This window comes from Scyliorhinus torazame, chromosome 3 (genome assembly GCF_047496885.1).
Source record: "Scyliorhinus torazame isolate Kashiwa2021f chromosome 3, sScyTor2.1, whole genome shotgun sequence".
Classification (NCBI taxonomy): domain Eukaryota; kingdom Metazoa; phylum Chordata; class Chondrichthyes; order Carcharhiniformes; family Scyliorhinidae; genus Scyliorhinus; species Scyliorhinus torazame.
The window spans coordinates 44,993,344-45,014,180 of record NC_092709.1 but is presented as its reverse complement, the minus strand read 5'-3'; the positions used below and the strand labels follow the sequence as shown (position 1 = coordinate 45,014,180).

The window sequence follows — 20,837 nt, the reverse complement described above, 5'->3', positions numbered from 1 at the left end:
GTAAGTTGATAATGGGGGGGGGGGGGACTTTAATACGGTCCTTGACCCGGGGCTGGATCGGTCATGTCCCAGAATGGGCAGACTCCCAGCAATGGCAAGGGAGCTGAAAGGGTTAATGGAGCAAATGGGGGCTGTGGTCCCATGGAGAGCCAGACAGCCGACGGGAAGGGGCTACTCGTTTTATTCACATGTTCATAAAGTATATTCTAGGATTGATTTTTTTATCGTGAGCAGGGACTGTGTAGGGGAGGTAAAGAATACAGAATACTCGGCAATCACTATCTCAGACCATGCCCCGCACTGGGTGGACCTGCAGGTCGGGGGGGGGGGCGAATTACCAATGCCCGCAATGGAGGTCAGACGTAGGATTGCTGTCGGAGGAGGGGATATGTGAGAGACTGCGGAAGTGTATGCAAAATTACTTGTAGGTGAACGATACGGGGAGGTTTCAGCAGCGGCCCTGTGGGAGGTGCTGAAGGCAGTAGTGACGGGGGAGCTGATCTCTTTGCAAAGCCCATGAAAAGCATTGTACACATCATTATAGTTTTCAGTGGCACATACCTCATAGAAGGTGCACACAGGGTCACGGGGGCTCACAGGGTCAGAGCAGAAATGGACAGATTGGTTAGGGAAATTCACCGGATAGATGAGGAGCATGCGGGGTCCCCGGGGGACCTACTCAGGGAGAGACGGAGATCGCAGGCGGAACTGGGGGTGCTATCCACGAGTAGGGCCGTGGAACAACTTAGGAAGGCGAGGGGAGTGGTGTATGAGCATGGGGAGAAGGCCAGCAGATTGCTAGCGCAGCAACTCAGGAAGAGGGAGGCGGCCAGGGAAATAAGTAGAGTGGTTGATGGGGAGGGGAGCAGAGTGGAGGACCCGGCAGGACTGAATAAGGTATTTCGGGACTTCTATAGTAAGCTGTACACTTCAGAACCCCCGGAAGAGCCGGAGGAGATGAAAAGGTTCCTAGATGGACTAACTTTCCCAAAAGTAGGCAGGGGACTAGTGGACGGGCTGAGGGCCCCAATTAGAGCGGAGTAGGTATTGGGGGGCCTAAAGGCCATGCAGTCGGGGAAGGCCCCGGGACCGGATGGATACCCAGTAGAGTTTTACAAGAAGGTCTCGGAGATAGTGGGACCGGTCCTAACAAGGGTTTTTAATGAGGCAAGGGTCAGCGGGATCCTGCCACCGATGATGTCGCAAGCCACCATCTCGCTGATACTGAAGTGGGACAAGGACCCGGAATCCTGCGGGTCATATAGGCCAATCTCCCTGATCAATGTGGATGCCAAGCTCCTGGCCAAGGTCCTGGCAATTAGAATTGAGGACTGCGTACCGGAGGTGATTGGGGATGATCAAACAGGGTTTGTGAAAGGCAGGCAGCTGACAGCTAACTTGAGAAGATTGCTTAATGTGATCATGATGCCCCCAACGGGCAAGGAGGTGGAGGTAGTGGTGACAATGGACGCTGAGAAGGCCTTCGACCGGGTGGAGTGGGGCTATTTGTGTGAGGTGCTTGGACGGTTTGGGTTCGGGGAGGGACTGGTTAATTGGGTCAGACTATTGTACCAGGCCCCAAAAGCTAGCATTAGGATGAACAGGATAATGTCAGATTATTTCAGACTACACCGCGGGACCAGACAGTGGTGCCCACTCTCCCCGTTGCTGTTCGCGCTGGCCATAGAGCCGTTGGGGATGGCGTTGAGAGCTGCGAAGGGGTGGAAGGGAATGACTAGGGGGGGTGGGGGGGGGGGGGTAGAACATAGGGTCTCTCTCTATGCGGACGACCTGCTCCTGTACGTGTCGGACCCACTGGCCGGGTTGGAAACTATACTAGAAACATTGAGGAAGTTCGGCCGGTTTTCAAGGTACAAATTAAATATGGCCAAGAGTGAGATGTTTGTGGTGCAGGCAAGGGGCCAGGAGAATAGACTGAAGGAGTTGCCATTTAGGCTGGTGCAGGAAGGTTTCCGGTACTTGGGGATACAGGTGGCATGAGACTGGGGCAGGTTGCATAAGTTAAATTTGACTATGGTGGTGGAACAAATGAAGAGGGAGTTTCGGAGATGGGATGCACTCCCGCTGTCACTGGCGGGTAGGGTGCAGACTGTAAAGATGACAATCCTCCCTAGATTTCTGTTCATCTTCCAGTGCCTCACGATCTTTATCCCACGGCCCTTCTTCAAAAGGACTGGCAAAATCATCATGAGCTTTGTCTGGGCGGGAAAATCCCCACGGGTGAAGAAGGCGATGCTTGAAAGGAGCCGCAGCGAGGGGGGACTGGCATTGCCGAGTCTGATCAACTACGACTGGGCGGCTATCATAGCCATGATAAGGAAGTGAATGGTGGGTACGGGGTCTATCTGGGAGTGATTGGAGGCAGCTTCATGCAGGGGCACAAGTTTAGCAGCCCTGGTCATGGCTCCCCTATCGCTGTCGCAGGCCAGGTACTCCACCAGCCTGGTCGTGGGGACGGCCCTGCGGATATGGGACCAGTGGAGGAGGCATGTTGGGGTGGGGGGGGGGGGGGGGGGGGTCTCTCTGGGCTCCAATATGTGATAACCATTGATTCGCCCCCGGGAACATGGATGGAGGGTTTCGAACATGGCGGGGGTGGGGCGGGTGGGCGATATGTTCCTGGAGGGGAGCTTTGCGAGTTTGAGGGGCTTGGAGGAGAAATTTGGGCTGGTAAGGGGAAATGACTTTAGGTACTTACAGATGAGGGACTTTGTATGCAGACAAGCCCCATCCTTCCCATGCCACCCGCCAATAGGGATCCAGGACAGAATAGTCTCTAGAGGAGAAGGAGGAGAGGGTAGAGTCTCGGAAATCTACAAGGTGCTCATGAAGGGGGAAGAGTCCCAGACGGAGGAACTGAAACTTAAATGGGAGGAGGAGTTTGGCGGGGAGATGGAGGACAGGCTGTGGGCGGAGGCTCTGAGTAGGGTAAACTCAACCGCAACATGTGCCAGGCTTGGCCTGATTCAATTTATGGTCGTTCACCGGGCCCACATGACGGTAGCTCGGATGAGCAAATTCTTTGGGGTAGAGGACAAGTGTGCTAGATGCGCGGGAGGACCAGCGAACCATGTTCACATGTTTTGGGCATGTCCTAAGCTTAGGGGGTACTGGGAGGGATTTGCGGGGGCCATGTCCCGGGTGCTGAAAACAAGGGTGGTGATGAGTCCAGGGGTGGCACTTTTGGGAAGACCCGGGAGTCCAGGGGGAGAAAGAGGCAGATGTTCTGGCCTTTGTTACCTAATAGCCCGGCGGCGAATACTGCTGGCATGGAGGGACTCAAAACCCCCGAAGACCAAACTATGGCTTTCGGACATGTCAAGTTTTCTGGGTATGGAAAAAATTAAGTCCGCCTTGAGGGGATCTGTACTGGGGTACGCCCGAAGGTGGCAACCATTCATCGACTTCTTCGCAGGAGAGTGAACGTCTGGGGGGTGGGGGGGGGAGATTGGAGTCGAGTAGGAGGGATAAATAGGCGGGTAATGTCTAGGGGAGAGGAGCGGGCATGTGCAGTATGGTTTGATTGAAGTATTGGTTTTATATTGATGTTTGCATATTTCTGTTATCTGTAACTGTTTACAATGCCAAAAAATACCTCAATAAAATTGTTTGTTTAAAAAAAAAAGGGAAGGAAATCTGCTGCCCTTACCTAGTATGGTCTACATGTGACTTCAGATCCACAGCAATATGGTTGACTCTTAAATGCCTTCTGAAATGGCTGAGCAAACCACTCAGTTCAAGGGCAATTAGGGATGGGCAACAAATGCTGGCCCAGCCGGCGACATCCACATCCCATGAACGAATAAACAAAAACATGGCTGCAGGGTGACCAGAGATAGGAGTTGAACATTCAGGCGTATTCAGTATTTAGCAAGGACAGACAAAAAGGAAAAGGTGGTGGGTTTGCATTGCTGCTTAAAGAGGAAATTAACACTATAATGAAGAAAGACATTAGCTTCGACAATTTGGAATCTGTATAGGTAGAGCTGAGAAAGACCAAGGGATAAAAAACATTAGTGGGAGTTACCATATAAATACCATTCTATGATTCTATAAATTCCTGAGCTGTCGTGGTGATGTTGGGAATGGTATTAAACAGGAAATTAGAGATGCATACGATAAATAAACATGTGTAATTATGGGTGACTTTAATCTGCATATAGTTTGGGCAAATCAAATTAGTCATAATACCAGGGAGGAGGAATTCTGGGAGTGTACACAGGATGGTTTTCTGGACCAATACGTTGAGGATCCAACGAGAGAACAGGCCATCCTAGACTGGGTATTGTGTAATGAGAAGGAATAATTGGCAATCTAATTCTGCGAGACCCCTTGGGGGTGAGCGACCATAATATGATAGATTTGTTCATCAAGATGGAGAGTGATGTAATTGATTCTGAGACTAGGGCCCTGAATCTTATTAAAGGAAACTACGACGGGTTGAGGCATGAGTGCGCTATGATGGATTGGGAAATGTTACTTTGAGCGATGACATCGGCTAGGCAATGTCAGACATTCAAAGAGCGCATGCATGAACTGCAACAAAAGTAAAACGGGAAAGGTGGCCAAACGATGGCTTACAATGGAAATTAGCAATAGTATTAGATCCAAGGAAGAGGCACAAATTGGGCAGGAATAACAACAGACCTGAGGATTGGGAGTAGGTTTAGAATTCAGCAAAGGAAGACCAAGGGATTGATAAGAAGGGGAAAATAGAGTACGAGAGTAAGCATGTGGGGAACATAAAAACTGACTAAAGGTTTTGATCGGTATGTGAAGAGAAAAAGATTGTGAGGACAAATGTAGGTACAGTCAGAAACAGTGGAATTTATAATGGGGAACAAATAAATAGCTGACCAACTAAACACATACTTTGGTTCTGTCTTCACTAAGAAGGACACAAATAACACCAAGAAATCTTGAGCAGCACAGGGTTTAGTGAGAGGGAGGAACTGAAGGAAATCAGTATTTGTAGGTGAATGGTGTTGGGGAAATTGATAGGCTTGAAGGCTGATAAATCCCCTGGACCTGATAATCTACATGCCAGAATACTTGAGGAAGTAGCTCTAGAAATAATGGATGCCTTGGTGGTCATCTTCCAAGATTCTATAGACTCTGAAACAATTCCTACAGATTGGAGAACCTAATGTAACTTCATTATTTAAAAAGGGCGAGAGAGAGTAAACAGGGAATTATAGAGCAGTCAGCCTGACGCTGATAGTGGGGACAATTCTAGAGTCCATTATCAAAGATTTTATAGCAGAGCACTTGGAAAACAGTGGTAGAATTCGACAGAGTCAGCATGGATTTACAAAAGGGAAATCATGCTTGCCAAATCTACTGGAATTCTTCAAGGATATAACTAGTTGGGTTGATAAAGGGGAGCCAGTGGATGTGGTCTATTTGAACTTTCGTTAAAAGTCCCACATTAGAGAGATTAGCATGTAAAATTAAAGCACATGGGTTTGGGGGTAGTGTATTGAGATGGGGAGAAAACCGATTGGCAGACAGAAAACAGAGTAGGAATAAGCGGGTCTTTTTCCGAATGGCAGGCAATGACTAATGGGGTACCACAGGGATTGGTGCTAGGACTCCAGCCATTCACAATATAAATTGGTGAGGAAACTAAATGTAAGATCTCCAAATTTACAGATGACACAAAGTTGGGTGGGAGGGTGAGCTGTGAGAAGGATGCAGAGATGCTTCAGTGTGATTTGGACAAGTTGAGTGAGTGGACAAATGAATGGCAGATGCAGTATAGTATGGATAAATCTGAGGTTATCCACTTTGATCGTAAAAACAGGAAGGCAGATTATTATCTGAATGGCTATCGATAAGAGAGGGGAATCTGCAACGAGACCAAGGGGTCCTCATACAGCAGCCGCTGATTGTAAGCATGTAGGTGCAGCAGGCGGTAAAGACAGCAAATGGTATGTAGGCCTTCATAGCAAGAGGATTCGAGTGCAGGAGCAGGGGTGTCTTGCTGTAATTATACAGGGCCTTGGTGAGGCTACACTGGAATATTGTGTGCAGTTTTGGTCTCTATATCTGAGGAAGGATGTTCTTGCTGTAGAAGGAGTGCCGAGAAGGTTTACCAGACTGATTCCTGCGATGGTGGAACTGACGTATGAGGAGAGATTGAGTCGGTTAGGATTATGCTGGAGCTTAGAAGAACGAGGGGGGATCTCATAGAAACCTCTAAAATTTTCAACAGAACTAGACATGGTAGATGCAGGAAGGATATTCCGCATGGTGGGGGTGTCCAGAACCAGGGTTCATAGTCTTAGGATAGGCAGTAAACCTTTTAAAACTGAGGTGAGGAGTAATTTCTTCACCTAGAGAGTGGTCGGCCTGTGGAATTCTCCACCACAGGAAACAGTTGAGGCTAAAACATTGTGGGCGGTATTCTTCTCCCCCCCCCCCCCCCCTTGGGCCTACCTCCTTCCGGGGCCAACCCCGGCGCCATGTTGGTGAGGGGCCGGCGCGCATAAGAAGTTCCCCACGCATGCTTGGAATGAGCTGCCCCAACTGCGTATGCCCCAGGGGGTGCCCCCACAGTGGCCTGGCCTGCGAACGGGGCCCACGATCCGCGGGCGGGCCTGTGCCGTGGGGGCACTCTTTCCCTTCCGCCTCCGCCACGGTCTCCACCATGGTGGAGGCAGTAGAGACTCCCTCCACTGCGCATGCGCGGGAATGCCGTCAGCGGCCGCTGACGCTCCTGCGCATGCGCCGCCCGGAGATGTCATTTCCGCGCCAGCTGGCGGGGCACCAAAAGCCTTTTCCGCCAACTGACGGGTGGAAATTCGTCCGGCGCCGACCTAGCCCCTCAATGTTGGGGCTCGACCCCCAAAGATGCGGAGCATTCCGCACCTTTGGGGCGGTGTGATGCCCGTCTGATTTGCGCCGTTTTGGGCGCCAGTCGGCGGACATCACGCCGTTTCCGGAGAATTTCGCCCATTGTGTGTGGCTCCTTCCAGGTCGCAATATTTGCAACATCGCCCCGTTCACCTTCCGCTGTTGATAAGGGAGGCCCCTGAAGCCCTGTGTCGCAATAAAGCGGAATGCATTTCAGTCTCTCTTTCTGAGAGAAGCAGGAGGAGTGAGGATGATTTTGCGAGAATTGCTCGCATCCCCACGGTGCAGAGCGCCATTTACTGCATGCGTGACGTTTTATGGGCACCACATGTCAAATCCAACGAACCTACTCCTGCTTCTATTTTCTATGTTGCTGTAGAAAATGCCATGCTGCCATCCACAATGCGATAGGACAAGTCATTAGGATGTTTATAAACAGTGGTCGAACTGCTTGAGGTGTTCTGCAGGGTCCCTGCAGTTCTCATAAGAGCATGGGGCATTATTCATGGCAGTCTGCTGTGCAAACCCACCATCTTGAGACACACCCCTAGCAACCAGGTATGTGGCAATCAGCTGCGCAAGGCGGAAGGAGGCAACCAAGACACCCACGTTCTGGCCAGGCTAACCATGATCAACTCACCTGGCTGCAATACCAGTAAAATCAGCCCCGATTCCCACCCAGCAGTAGCCCCACACCTCCTCTTCCCTCTCTGGATCAGCACAGTATGATCTTGGTCACAAGCAAGAATAAGAGACAACACAAAATACACACAGTAAATTTTAAATCAAACCATGCCGTTTTGCATACAAATTCCAACCATTCATCTTTATGGATTCTCTTAACGCCTGTCTTCCATGTGCCTTTAGCTCCTAAAGTTTACATGCTGGTCATAAGTAATAGCAGGAGGAGTAGACCATTCGGCCCATCGAGTCTGCTCTGCCATTCAGTTTCTTGCTTGTTCTGCATAACCCTTGACTCCTCTGTCTAACTCAGCCTTGAATATAGTAAATGATCCAGACTCCACTGCTCTCCATGGAAGAAAATTTGAAAGACTAACGACCCTTTGAGAGCGGAAATTCCTCCTGATCCTTGTTTCAAATGGGAGATTCGTTGGGTGGGATTTTCCACACAGTTTGCCAGGTGATTTGCAGCAGTGGACATGGCCTGTTATTGGCCGGTGGCGGGATCTCCTGGTCCCGTCTCCGTCAACTGGGTTTTCCATTAAGTGCACCCCTCGCCGCCGGGCGACCTACGGCAGGCGTGCGTCGTTGGTGGTAAGGAAGGCCCCGTTGGCGTGAACAGCTGGAAAATTCTAGACCCATCTTTAAACTATGCCCTCTAGCTCTAGATTCCCCCACAAGAGGTAAATCCCCTCAGCATTGACCCCATCAAGCTCTCTCAGAATCTTATATATGTTCCAATAAGCTCACCTCTCATTCTTCTAAACTCCAATGAGTAGAGGCACAACCTTCTTAACGTTTCCTCAAAAGAAAACCCCTTCATCATAGGAATCAGTCTTGTGAACTTTCTCTGAACTGCCTCCAATACAAGTATACCCTTCCTTAAGTAGGGAGACTTAAGTATTTGCTACAATGGAAGCAACAGATGTGGGTTAACTGCGCATTATGATTCCCACAGATGTTGTTTGGGGGGGGTTGTCCAATTTTGCAGCCTCAGTGTTTCTGTTGGTATGAATCAACAAGAAGAGAAGTAAAGGAATCATTTTATTTGCTCAACCATAGCACTTTTTACCTCACTATAGAGACCTCAAATTACTTGGCCACTGACAGGTCACCATGGCAGCAATGTTTTTTTTAAATTTAGAGTACCCCAATTCATTTTTTCCAATTAAGGGGTAATTTAGCATGGCCAATCCACCTAGCCTGCACATCTTTGGGTTGTGGGGGCGAAACCCACGCAAACACGGGGAGAATGTGCAAACTCCACACGGACAGTGACCCAGAGGCGGGATCGAACCTGGGACCTCAGCGCCCTGAGGCAGCAGGGCGAACCCACTGCGCCACCGTGGCACGCAGCAATGTTTTTGATTTACAGCGCAAAAATAATTTCTTCCTTGTTAAAGCTACCTCATTTTAAAGATAAATAAAATTCAACATGTTCTTCACCTTTCAGGTCCCCTCATCTGCACAATTCAAGAAAGAATCAACTTGCATTTTTTTTTTTTAATTCCAATTAAGAGGCAATATAGCGTGGCCAATTCACCTACCCTGCACATCTTTTGAGTTGTGGGGTGAGACCCACACAGACACGGGGATAATGTGCAAACTCCACAGGACCGTGACCCGGGGCTGGGATCGAACCTGCATCCTCCGTGCCATGAGGCAGCAGTGCTTACCACTGTGCCACCTGGCAACTTGCATTTTATATATAAAGTTGTCTTTCATTACTGCAGGACATCTCAGTGTGCTTTTATAACCAATGATGTGCCTTTACTGCTGTAATGCAGGACAGATGGCAGCCAGGGAAATGGTAGTGTAGTGGTAATGTCGCTGCATCGCTAATCCAGAGGCCTAGGCCAATGCTGTGGGCATGTGGGCCCAAATTCCACCACAGCTGCTGATGGAACATAAATGTAATTAATTGAAAATAAAATCTGGAATTGAAAAGCTAGTCTCAGTAATGGCGACCATGAAACGATCATCAATTGTCATAAAAGCCCATCTGGTTCACTCATGTCCTTTAAGGAAGGAGATCTGCCGGCCTTACCTAGTCTGGCCTACACACGACTCCAGACCCGCAGCAATGTGGTTGACTCATGACTGCCCTCTGAAATGGCCGAGCAAGTCACTCAGCTCAAGGGCAATAAAGGGCAGCAAATGCTGGCCTGGCCTTCCCATGAAAGAAAACATTTTGCTAAAAGTATGTTTCCTCATAGTAGCGGTGATGAGATAGCAAGCAAACAATCTGCTTTTGCTGATGTTGGTTGAAGGGTAATTATTGACCAGGACAGCTCCCCGCTCTTTTTGGAATGCTACCACGCGAGCTTTTACAGGGCTTCAGTTTATAATCTCATCCAAACAACGGCACCTCCAACAGACAGGAATTAATTATATTCCTGAACTGTTTCAAAGGCAAAGTTTTTCTTCCACACGGCTCTTTTACAAGGAGTGATTCAAACTCTTCCGGGAGCTACTTGCCCAAACATGTAGTGTGGTGTTATTTTTCTTTTAACCATCTACAGTGAAATGCCTGTTGTTCACTTTGCAACAAATTCCCCTACCGGCCTCCCCAAACAGGCGGCGGAATGTGGCGACTAGGGGCTTTTCACAGTAACTTCATTGAAGCCTACTTGTGCCAGTAAGTGATTATTATTATTATTAAATAAGCAGCTCCATGAACTCCGTTACAGTAATACATTACAGCCTGGAACCTCTGCTGCTATCAATAGCACCATTCACCAAAAAGTTAGATTCACTCCTCTATGGGGCAGGACATTGCACTGGCCATTCCTAGGACCAGGATTTGAATTCGGCCTAAATTGATCGGATGAAAAGCCTCTTCTGCCTGGTGGTGTCTAGAGTCCCATGTGAAACAAATTTGGGAGAATCTGGGCCCAGTTGCTGGTGGCACATGAATCCAAGGTCCCAAAACTGCTTCAAAAATGACAAATCATCGGTACTGAATTTGGCAGCATCAAGGAAGAATGATGCAGGAATAGTAGGTGTGTGTGACAGAAATGTTCACACATGTGCAGGCTTTTCTGAGGCGCACACACCTCTGGAGCAAGGTGGTGGAAGCTTCATTCACTTTGTTAATCCTAGCAAGGACTCCTGTCATGTCTAAGAAAATTCAACTGCCAAGAAAACATTATGAACATGTAAAATCTCTGATGCTGGGGGAGGAGTTTAATCTAGTAATTATATTAAGATTGCTGAATTTGAAGAAAACAAATCTGTTATGAGTACATGTCGATTCTTTAGTGAAAATATTTGTGAATGTTCTTAAAATATATACATTATAAAGACTGGCATTTAAAAAAAAATGATTTAACTGAATTAAATTAATACAGATACGTGGCAACATATATGTGTTGTGATTTTGGAATGATTCCAAATAGAGGGACTATGGTAAGGAATCATGGGAGAAATTCTCCGGTATCGGCGCGATGTCAGCCGACTGGAGCCCGAAACGGCGCAAATCAGTCGGGCATCCCGCCGCCCCAAAGGTGCGGAATGCTCCGCATCTTTGGGGGCCGAGCCCCAACCTTAAGGGGCTAGGCCGGCGCCGGATGAATTTCCGCCCCGCCAGCTGGCGGAAAAGGCCTTTGGTGCCCCGCCAGCTGGCGCGGAAATGACATCTCCGGGCGGCGCATGCGTGGGAGCGTTAGCGGGTGCTGACGGCATTCCCACGCATGCGCAGTGGAGGAAGTCTCTTCCGCCTCCACCATGGTGGAGACCGTGGTGAAGGCGGAAGGGAAAGAGTGCCCCCACGGCACAGGCCCGCCCGTGGATCGGTGGGCCCCGATCGCGGGCCAGGCCACCGTGGGGGCACACCCTGGGGCCAGATCGCCCCGCGCCGCCCCCCCCAGGAACTCGGAGCCCGCCCGCGCCGCCTTGTCCCGCCGGTAAGGTAGGTGGTTTAATCTATGCCGGCGGGACTTCGGCCCATCCGGGCCAGAGAATCGCGGAGGGGTCCCGCCAACCGGCACGGCGCGATTCCCACCGGTGCCGGGGAATTCGGCAATCGGCGGGGGCGGGATTCACGCCAGACCCCGGCGATTCTCCGGTCCTCGCCCCATATCTTCTAAAAATAATTTATTGAAATCCTTGCTCTGTTGAATGTATTTCCTTGTATTTAGAAAATCATTGTTTAAATGTGATTTGTGTTGTTTCATTCAATGCGTGTGTCAGATTTCAGCAGAGTAGACCATTGTCTCAGGCTGGATTCTGACATTTCTGAGCCACAGGCAGAACATAGGGCGAGATTCTCCACTCCCACGCCGGTTGGGAGAATCACCTGGGCCGCCAAAATTTCCCGGGACGCCGGTCCGACGCCCTCCCGCGATTCTCCCAAGCGGCGGGAACGGCCCGTCGAGATTCGCGGGCCGCAGGCCGGAGAATCGCCGGAGACACCGCAAATGGCGATTCTCCGGCACCGCCGCTATTCTGTGGCCCGGACGGGCCGAGCGGCCAGGCCAAAACGGTGGGTTACCCCCGGCGCCGCCCACACCTGGTCGCTACAGTCATGAGCGGTGCGTGAACGCTGGGGGAGCGGCCTGCGGGGGGGCGAGGGGGCATCCTGCACCGGGGGGTACCTCAGATGTGGGGTGGTCCGCAATCGGTGCCCACCGATCGTCAGGCCGTCCTCGCTGAAGGAGGACCTCCTTCCTTCCGCGGCCCCGCAAGATCCGTCCGCCATCTTCTTGCGGGGCGGACTTAGAGAGGACGGCAACCACGCATGCGCGAATGATGCTCGTTATGCGGCGCCGGCCGCGTCATCAATGCGCCGCCGCTTTTACGCGGGCGACAAGGCCTGGCGCGTGTAGATGACGCGGGCTCGATCCTGGCCCATTGTCAGGGCCTGAATCGGTCGGGACCGGAGCCGTTTCGCGCCGTCGTGAACCTCGACGGCGTTCATGACGGCGCGGCCACTTCGGCGTGGGAGTGGAGAATTCCGCCCATAGTGTGAGAGGGAAAAGGGGCGTCATTCTCCGCCGGCGGGAGTCTCCGTTTTGCCGGCGCCCGGGGTTTCCCGACGGCGTGGGGCTGCCCCACAATGGGAAACCCCATTGACCAGCCGGTGTTACGGAAACTCCCGCCGGCCGGTCGGGGCAGAAATGTGGCGGGGCGGGTAGGAGAATTTCGCCCAAGGTTCCTTGTTGATGTTTAACCTGGCTGTTTAATGTATGTGTGTGGATGTTGCTTTACGATATTTCATCAAATATATTTTCAGGGGTGGCATGTGGCTCAATGGTAAGCACTGGGACTGCGGCGCTGAGGACCCCGGTTCGAATCCTGGCCCTGGGTCACTGTCCATGTGGAGTTTGCACATTCTCCCCATGTCTGCGTGGGTTTCACCCCCACAACCCAATGTTTAGGTGGATTGGCCACGCTAAATTGCCCCTTAATTGGAAAAGAAAAATAAAAATTAAAAAAAATATTTTATATATTTTCAGCCATGATTTGCCAGACTAATTGTTAATGTAAGAAAGTCCAGAGAAAGGGCAATGAGACATTCTCAACTACACCAACAAAACAAAGGGCATTCAACCACTGCACCCCAAAGAATGTTGGTTCTTCCACCCATTCCATTTAGGGTGGCATGGTAGCACAGTGGTTAGCACTGTTGCTTCACAGCGCCAGGGACCCGGGTTCAATTTCCGGCTAGGGACGCTGATTGTGTGGAGTCCACACGTCCTCCCCGCGTCTGGGTGGGTTTCCTCCGGGTGCTCCGGTTTCTTCCCACAAGTCCCGAAAGACGTGGTTGTTAGGTGAATTGGACAATCTGAATTCCCCCTCTGTGTACCCGAACAGGCGCCGGAATGTGGCGACGAGGGGATTTTCACAGTAACTTCATTGCCGTGTTAATGTAAGCCTGCGTGTGACACCAATAAATATTATTATTATTATTGTTTCTTTCTTTCTTTATTTATAGGAATATCTGACCACATCTCAGAATTATTTTCATGCCCGTATCACAAGTGCAGTAAGTCAAAAATAACAAATTAACTGTTCTAACTTGATCACAAGTAAATCTTCATTTTATTTGGCCCAAACCAAACATACAAGGGGGACAGAGACATCTTGAGGACGTCTGTAACATGCTAGTTTGACGTTTAAATATTCACCCTCTTTCTAACCTCCTAACTCCCAACCCCCCAGCTTTATGAAGTGGTTACCTCTGGATTAATTAATGGATTAAAAAGCTAACTGCAAAAGTTGCTAACCTAAGGGTAAAATTGCAGAGAATCCATGGCAGCTATCAGATCAGGCAGCAATACATTGACATTTTGGGTGGACCTTTTCACCAAGATCTTATGCAACATTTGTTTTACACAATATCGTCTTTGCTCCACTGCCATTTTTTCCACTAGAGTATGAGGTTTTAATCTAGGTCCCAGGATAACTCTCATCTTAAAAAGCACAGCTTGTTGTCTGTTCCTGAGCTTAATATGGCAAATGTCAATTTGAAGCATGTGAATATGTAGCCCTCATTTGTGTCGAACAGTCGGACATATTTATACTCCAAGTTCATCTTTGAATTCCATAAATAAATGCCATTTTTCTTTGACCCGATGGAATTATTTATGCCCTGCACAAACACAAAGTTTGAGATGATAATCCTGAGTTGTTTATAACTTTGTTTCAGTAAAATGGCTGCTCAATGAATTTTGAGATGCGTTATTGGAATGACTGCTGAGGGAAATTATCACAATTTTAAAATGAAATCCCTTGTTGTGATGGCTTACTACAGAGGAAGAGCCTGTGAGGTGTGTCGTGTTGGGTGTTCCGATGCACAAATGATCCAACACGGCTGTAGATGGTACAACTCTGTTTTATTGTCTAATCAATGGTAACAACTGAGCTTGGGTACGTGCTTCACCAGCTAACCTGTGAACCCAGACCTTATCGCTATCTTAGTGAGGCACTCAGCACATGATCTATGTCTGAGTGGCGCGCTGTGAGCTCTGTGCTCTGAGCTATCTCCTGGTAGAATGAGCGGGAACTGTGGTGTTCCCTGTTTTATAGTGTGTGTGCTCTCACTGGTGATTGGCTGCGATGTTATGTGTGTGCTGTTTGGTCCAACTGCCTGTCCATCAGTGTGTGTGTGATTGCACCATGATAAGCTGATCTGGATATCATGACAAGGTGTTTTTGAATGGGTTGGTGAATACCACAATTATATTATGTGCACAGCTGTTGCAGGCACTCATGATAATGGAAGCAGTGCTGTGATATAAGTCACGCACCACGTATTTGCACTTCAGTACCACCTTAAAGGCCGTTATCCACTGCAGTGCTGGAAGAAAGGTGCCTGCAGCGAATGTAAACACCAACCTGTGGCAAAGTGAGCTACCATAGGACATCACAGTGTTGAGTGGTTGGCCCTTCCATGCAGGCTAAGGTTACAGCTTTTCACATGGCCGCCCTAAATGCATGTTCTTGACTCCAAGGCAGAATATTCAAGTTACAGTTACAAATTTTAAATGATGAATGCACGAGCAAACTTGCTTGCATGCAGTTGTTTTAATGTTGGCATGAATCATGCTACGCCCCCCCCCCCACGTACCATAATCCAGGCAAATCCCAGCCAACAGGAAATTTATTATTTAAAAAAATCATTTTACAGGATGTGGGCGTCGCGGGTTAGGCCAGTATTTATTGCCCATCCCTAGTTGCCCTTCAGAAGGTGGTGGTGTGTTCCCTTCTTGAACCGCTGCAGTTCTTCAGGTATAGCTACACCCACTGTGCTGTTAGGGACGAAGTTCCAGGATTTTGCCCCAGCGACAGTGAAGGCACAGCAACATATTTCCAAGTCAGGGTGGTGAGTGACTTAGAGGGAAAACTCCAGGTGGTGGGGTTCCCAGGTATCTGCTGCTCTTGTCCTCCTAGATGGCAGTCTTCGTAGGTTTGGAAGGTGCAGTCTCAGGAACCTAGGTGAGTTACTGCAGTGCATCTTGTAGAAGGCACACAAGGCGGCCATTGTTCGTCGGTGGTTGAGGGTTTGAATGTTTGCGGAAGGAGGAGCAATCAAGTGGGCTGCTTTGTATTCCATTACACTCCTGACTTGTGCCTTGTGGATGGCGGACAGGCTTTGGGGTGTCAGGAGGTGGGTTACTCACTGGAAGAATTCCTAGCCTTCGACCTGCCCTGGTAGCCACAGTATCAATACGGCTAGTCCAGTTCAGTTTCTGATCAATAGTAACCCCCCAGGATGTTGATTGTGGGGGATTCAGTGATGGTAATGCCATTGAATGTCAAGGGGCGATGGTGAGATCCTCTCTTGTAGGAGATGGTCATTGCCTGGCACTTGTGTGACGCGAATGTAACTTTCCACTTGTCAGCCCAAGCTGGATATTGTCCAGGTCTTGCTGCATTTAGACATGACGGACTGCTTCATTATCTGAGGGGTCACGAATGGTGCTGAACATTGTGCAGTCATTTGCAAACATTCCCACTTCTGACCTTATGATGGAAGGCAGGTCATTAATGAAACAGCTAAAGATGATTGGGCCTTGGACACTACCCTGAGGAACTCCTGCAGTGATGACCTGGAACTGAGATGATTGACCTCCAACCACCACAACCATCTTTCTTTGTGCCAGATATGACTCCAACTAGCGGAAGTTTTCCCCTGATTCCATTGAGCTCAGTTTAGCTAGGGCTCCTTGATGCCATACTCGGTCAAATGCTACCTTGTTGTCAAGGGCAGCACTCTCACCTCACCTCTGGAATTCATCTCTTTTTTCCATGTTTGACCAAGGCTGTAATGAGGTCAGGAGCTGAGTGACCCTGGCAGAATCCAAACTGAGCATCCGTGAGCAGATTATTGCCAAGTAAGTGCTGCTTGATAGCACTGTTGATGACTCCTTCCATCACTTTGCTGATGATGGAGGGTAGACTGATAGGGTGGTAATTGGCTGGGTTGGATTTTTCCTGTTTCTTGTGTACAGGACACACCTGAGCAATTTTCCACATTACCGGGTCGATGCCAGTGTTGTAGCTGTACTGGAACAGCTTGGCTAGGGGTGCGGCAAGTTCTGGAGCACAAGTCTTCAGTACTATTGCAGGAATATTGTCAGAACCCATAGCCTTTTCAGTATACAGTGCCTTCAACCATTTCTTATTATCACCGGGAATGAATCGTATTGGCTGAAGACTGACAGCTGTGATGCTGGGGACTACTGGAGGAGACCGAGATGAATCATCCACTCGGCACTTCTGGCTGAAGATTGTCGCGAATGCCTCAGCCTTGTCTTTTGCACATATGTACTGGGCTCCTCCATCATTGAGAATGTGGATATTTGTGGAGCCTCCTCCTCCAGTAAGTTGTTTAATAGTCCACTATCACTCGCGGCTGGATGTGGCAGGACTGCAGAGCTTATGATGCGTTGGTTGTGGAATCGCTTAGCTCTGTCCATTACTTGCTGCTTATGCTGTTTCGCACACAAATAGTCCTGTTTGTAGCTTCACCCGGTTGGTACCTTATTTTTCGGTATGCCTGATGTTGTTCCTGGAATGCTCTCCTGCACTCTTCATTGAACCAGGGTTGATCCCCTGGCTTGGTGGTAATCGTAGAGTGGGGAACACGCCAGGCCATGAGGTTGCAGATGTTCGAAGTCTATCCCATTTAGCATGGTGGAAGTGCCACACAACACAATGGAGTGTATCTTCAATGTGAAGATGGGACTTTGTCTCCACATGTGCAGTGGTCACTTCTACCAATACTATCATGGACAGATGCATCTGCAGCAGGCAGATTTATGAGGATGAGGTCAAGTATGTTTTTCCCTCCTGTTGGTTCCCTCACCACCTGCTGCAATCCTAGTCTAGCAGCTATGTCCTTTAGGACCTGCCCAGCTCAGTCTGTGGTGGTACCACTGAGTCACTCTTGGTGATGGACATTGAAGTCCCCCACCAAGAGCATATTCTGCACCCTTGCCACCCTCAGTGCTTCCTCCAAGTGGTGTTCAACATGGAGGAGTACTGATTCATCAGCCAATGGTGGCGCTCCGAGGAAATCAGCAGGAGGTTTCCTTGCCCATGTTTAATCTGAAGCCATCAGACTTCGTGGGGTCCAGAGTCGATGTTGAGGACTCCCAGGGCAACTCCCTCCCTCTGTGCTACCACCTCTGCTGTGTCTGTCCTGCCGGTGAGACAGGATATACCCAGGAATGGTGACAGTGCTATCAAGGATATTGTCTGAAAGATGTGTGTATGACTATGTCAGGCTGTTGCTTAACTGGTCTGTGAGACAGCTCTCCCAACTTTGGCACAAGCTCCTAGATGTCAGTAAGGCGGAGTTTGCAGGGTCGACAGGGCTGGGTCTGCCATTGTCGTTTCTGGTGCTTGGTTTAATTTATTTTTTGTGTTTTTGTAGCGGTTGAATACAACTGAGTGGCTTGCTAGGCCGTTTCAGAGGGCATTTAAGAGTCAACCACATTGCTGTGGGTCTGGAGTCACATATAGGCCAGACCAAGTAAGGATGGCAGATTTCCTTCCCTAAAGGACATCAGTGAACAAGGTAAGTTTTTACAACAATCGACAATGGTTTCACGATCATCATTTTAATTCCAGATATTTTATTGAGTTTAAATTCCCCACCTGCTGTGGTGCAATTCAAACCCAGGGCCCCAGATCATTATCCTGGGTCTCTGTTTTACTTGTCCAGTGACAATACCACTACGCCACTGCCTTCCCAGCTATAAATGCAGCAATGTGCAGACACGGGCCCATTTAGAAACATCCACAGATACTTTTGAAGCATCTTCTGTTATAATTGCTGAGGTCATCTTGATTGTGTGTGGATGGAGGTTTTGAGAATACTAGTTCTTTACCATGCACACCAACACAGAAATTCCTAATGAGAACAGAAAAGGGGCTTGTAAACCACTGTCTTGTATGACTAGTCCACTGGGTAAAGTTGTTGCTAATGAAACTCCTATTGATTAGTGAAAGCAGTTGTCAAACAGTAACCTGGAGCAGCAGTGGAGTAATTGGCCTGTATTTGTTCTGAACTGTGTGTGTGTGCTCAACACACATGGTGGAATCATTTCAGCTTCAGCCTGCAACATGTATCACTAGCCTCTTTTGAGCTACGGGATAGTACTCCTGTGAAGCAACTTCTATTGCAAAAAAAGGTGCTACATAAATGCAAGTTGTTGTTCTGGTGCCTGGTGTGATCCTGCTGTTTTCTCTGTGTGAGGTACAGTACTGCAGGGTCATAATCTGTCCCAACACCAACCTGACATGCTGTCGCTCCTCCCCACATATGTTTCAGAACTAGAGCTAGCTCTTTGTCCAAAAGCCACTGTTAACAAAATTGACGATTTATTTGCCGTGCGCGGCCAGGGGTAAACACACTTCAGCTTTTTAAACTGAGAAAGGTGGAAGGTCAAGCCCACTATTGCAGGACACCCATCAAGATTGGAGAGGGTGAAGTGGATGAAATGAATCAGTCAGTAGCAGCTAAATGACTGGATCTTTAAAAAGAAAATGTAACACTGCATGAGGAAGGACGATGAGGAATTGCAGGTTTGAGGTGGTGGGAAGAAAGAGTTAATGTTAGAGGGTGGATGAGTCTTAATCCCAACACGATGAGGAACATAGAACCGTCGGGAGGAGTAAGAGGATGCAGGACACTGCACGAGGGCAACCTGAGCAGGTTGTCCCTTGGAAGTTTCCCTTCCTTCCTGTTCGAAATACTTGGCATCCGCTCAGCGCCTTCCCACCCTCGCACAGCTGAGACCGGCTACAAACAGTGGGAATGATCATGGTTCATGTCCTATCACGCCATAGTACAGTGTGCTGCCTCACTGTGTTGCGGCTGTAATTTTTAATTTTATTTTATGTGCTGAATAATGAGTTCTGTCACTAAATGCAGAAGCCAGAACAAACCAGGGTGTGCAGCACACTGCAGTGCAGCGCCTGAGCTCAGGGCAGGCACGCAGTGCAGAAATTCCAGCAGTCAGTATTAATGTGAGCATCATTATTACCTGACTCGTTGCTGTAGTTATTGATTGTTAAGCCATTTTTGATGGTTGGCATTCAGTTTCATGCTACACCTATTTGCTTTATCACCTAGATAGTGCCCAGGCTGGTATGGATTGCATTGGATGTGTGTCACCTGTGCGTTTACACTCAGACATGCCAGTACCAATTCTCTCACTCTCTCTCTCTCTCCATTTCCCTTTCTCTCTCTCTCTCTCTTTCTCTCCCTCCGGGGCAATCAGAGCTGCTTGAACACTACTGCCTGAAGCTGAAGTACATTTCAGCTGCCTTTTGTAATCTCAGTATCGTAGTTCCTTAAACTAACTGTAATCAGGTCTTTAGTGTCCAAAAGGTGGGGTTACTGGGTTACGGGGATAGGGTGGAGGCATGGGTTTAAGTGGGGTGCTCTTTCCAAGGGCCGGTGCAGACTCGGTGGGCCAAATGGCCTCCTGCTGCACTGTAAATTCTACGATTCTATGATTTTCTGTCTCTCGCCTCTTTTGAAATTATAAACATTACGGCGCGTGCCTTTGTATTCTAGCAAGAATGAAGGCAGTCCATCCAGTGAGTGAGTACATGTGAGTGGGCATGGGAAATGGAGAAACAGCTACATGTAGAGCTCCCACCAAATATTCCCACTTTCCTGGGGAAATCCCTGAGTCTCTTGTTTTTTAAAAAAAAATCGACTAGGAGGTTGACCCTGAGATCCTAATGCACTGGTGATGTGCATGCATTTTCACAGCCCCACAAATGCAGGTTATTTGCAATCACGTTCGTAAGTTCTGCCATCCTATAGTGACCAAAACAGGAAGTGCTGGACTTCTGTTTATAGGTTAAAAATCTCAAGCTAGGCATCTGGGTATCTATGTCTTGTAAGATAGTTATGTTTAATCAGCCAGTTTGCCCAAGTTTCACCACCTTATCGCAAATTCTGTTATTGTGGAGCTCAGCAGACTTCCGGTGGCCGCATGTAGGTGGAAGTTGCACGTTGGGTAGCTCCTGCTCGAGGCTCTGTTTTTTGGAGTTTAATGCCCGGTTCCAGGGACAGTTTTTGAACAAGCTGGTGCAGGAAGGCATAAAGGAGGTGGGGAATGTCTAAGACCCAGAAAAAAGCTGCTGGGAAGAAGGGGGCGAGCGAAGGGTCAGCCCGGCAGCAGGAACGATGACGGAAGCTGGATCGCTGGGTGGGGCCATGCCTCTCACAGTGGAGACTCTGACCGAGGTGATGGCCGGAGAGTTTGAGAAGCAGTTCACCAAACACATGGAAGTGATGCAAAAGGAGATGATGG

The 20,837-nt window shown here is 48.9% G+C and overlaps 1 protein-coding gene across 4 annotated transcripts in view; it reads left to right on the top strand.

The window, feature by feature from the left end:
- Positions 1–20,837, top strand: part of maml3 (mastermind-like transcriptional coactivator 3) — a 665,132-nt gene that overhangs the window by 525,249 nt on the left and 119,046 nt on the right. For 3 of the 4 annotated variants that reach the window (XM_072495605.1, XM_072495603.1, XM_072495606.1), the window contains exon 3: positions 13,493–13,543. The exons of the other annotated variant lie outside the window; for it this stretch is intronic. In XM_072495605.1, coding sequence (XP_072351706.1) covers positions 13,493–13,543 — 51 coding nt within the window. The remainder of the gene's footprint in view (positions 1–13,492; positions 13,544–20,837) is intronic. 4 annotated transcript variants of the gene reach the window in all.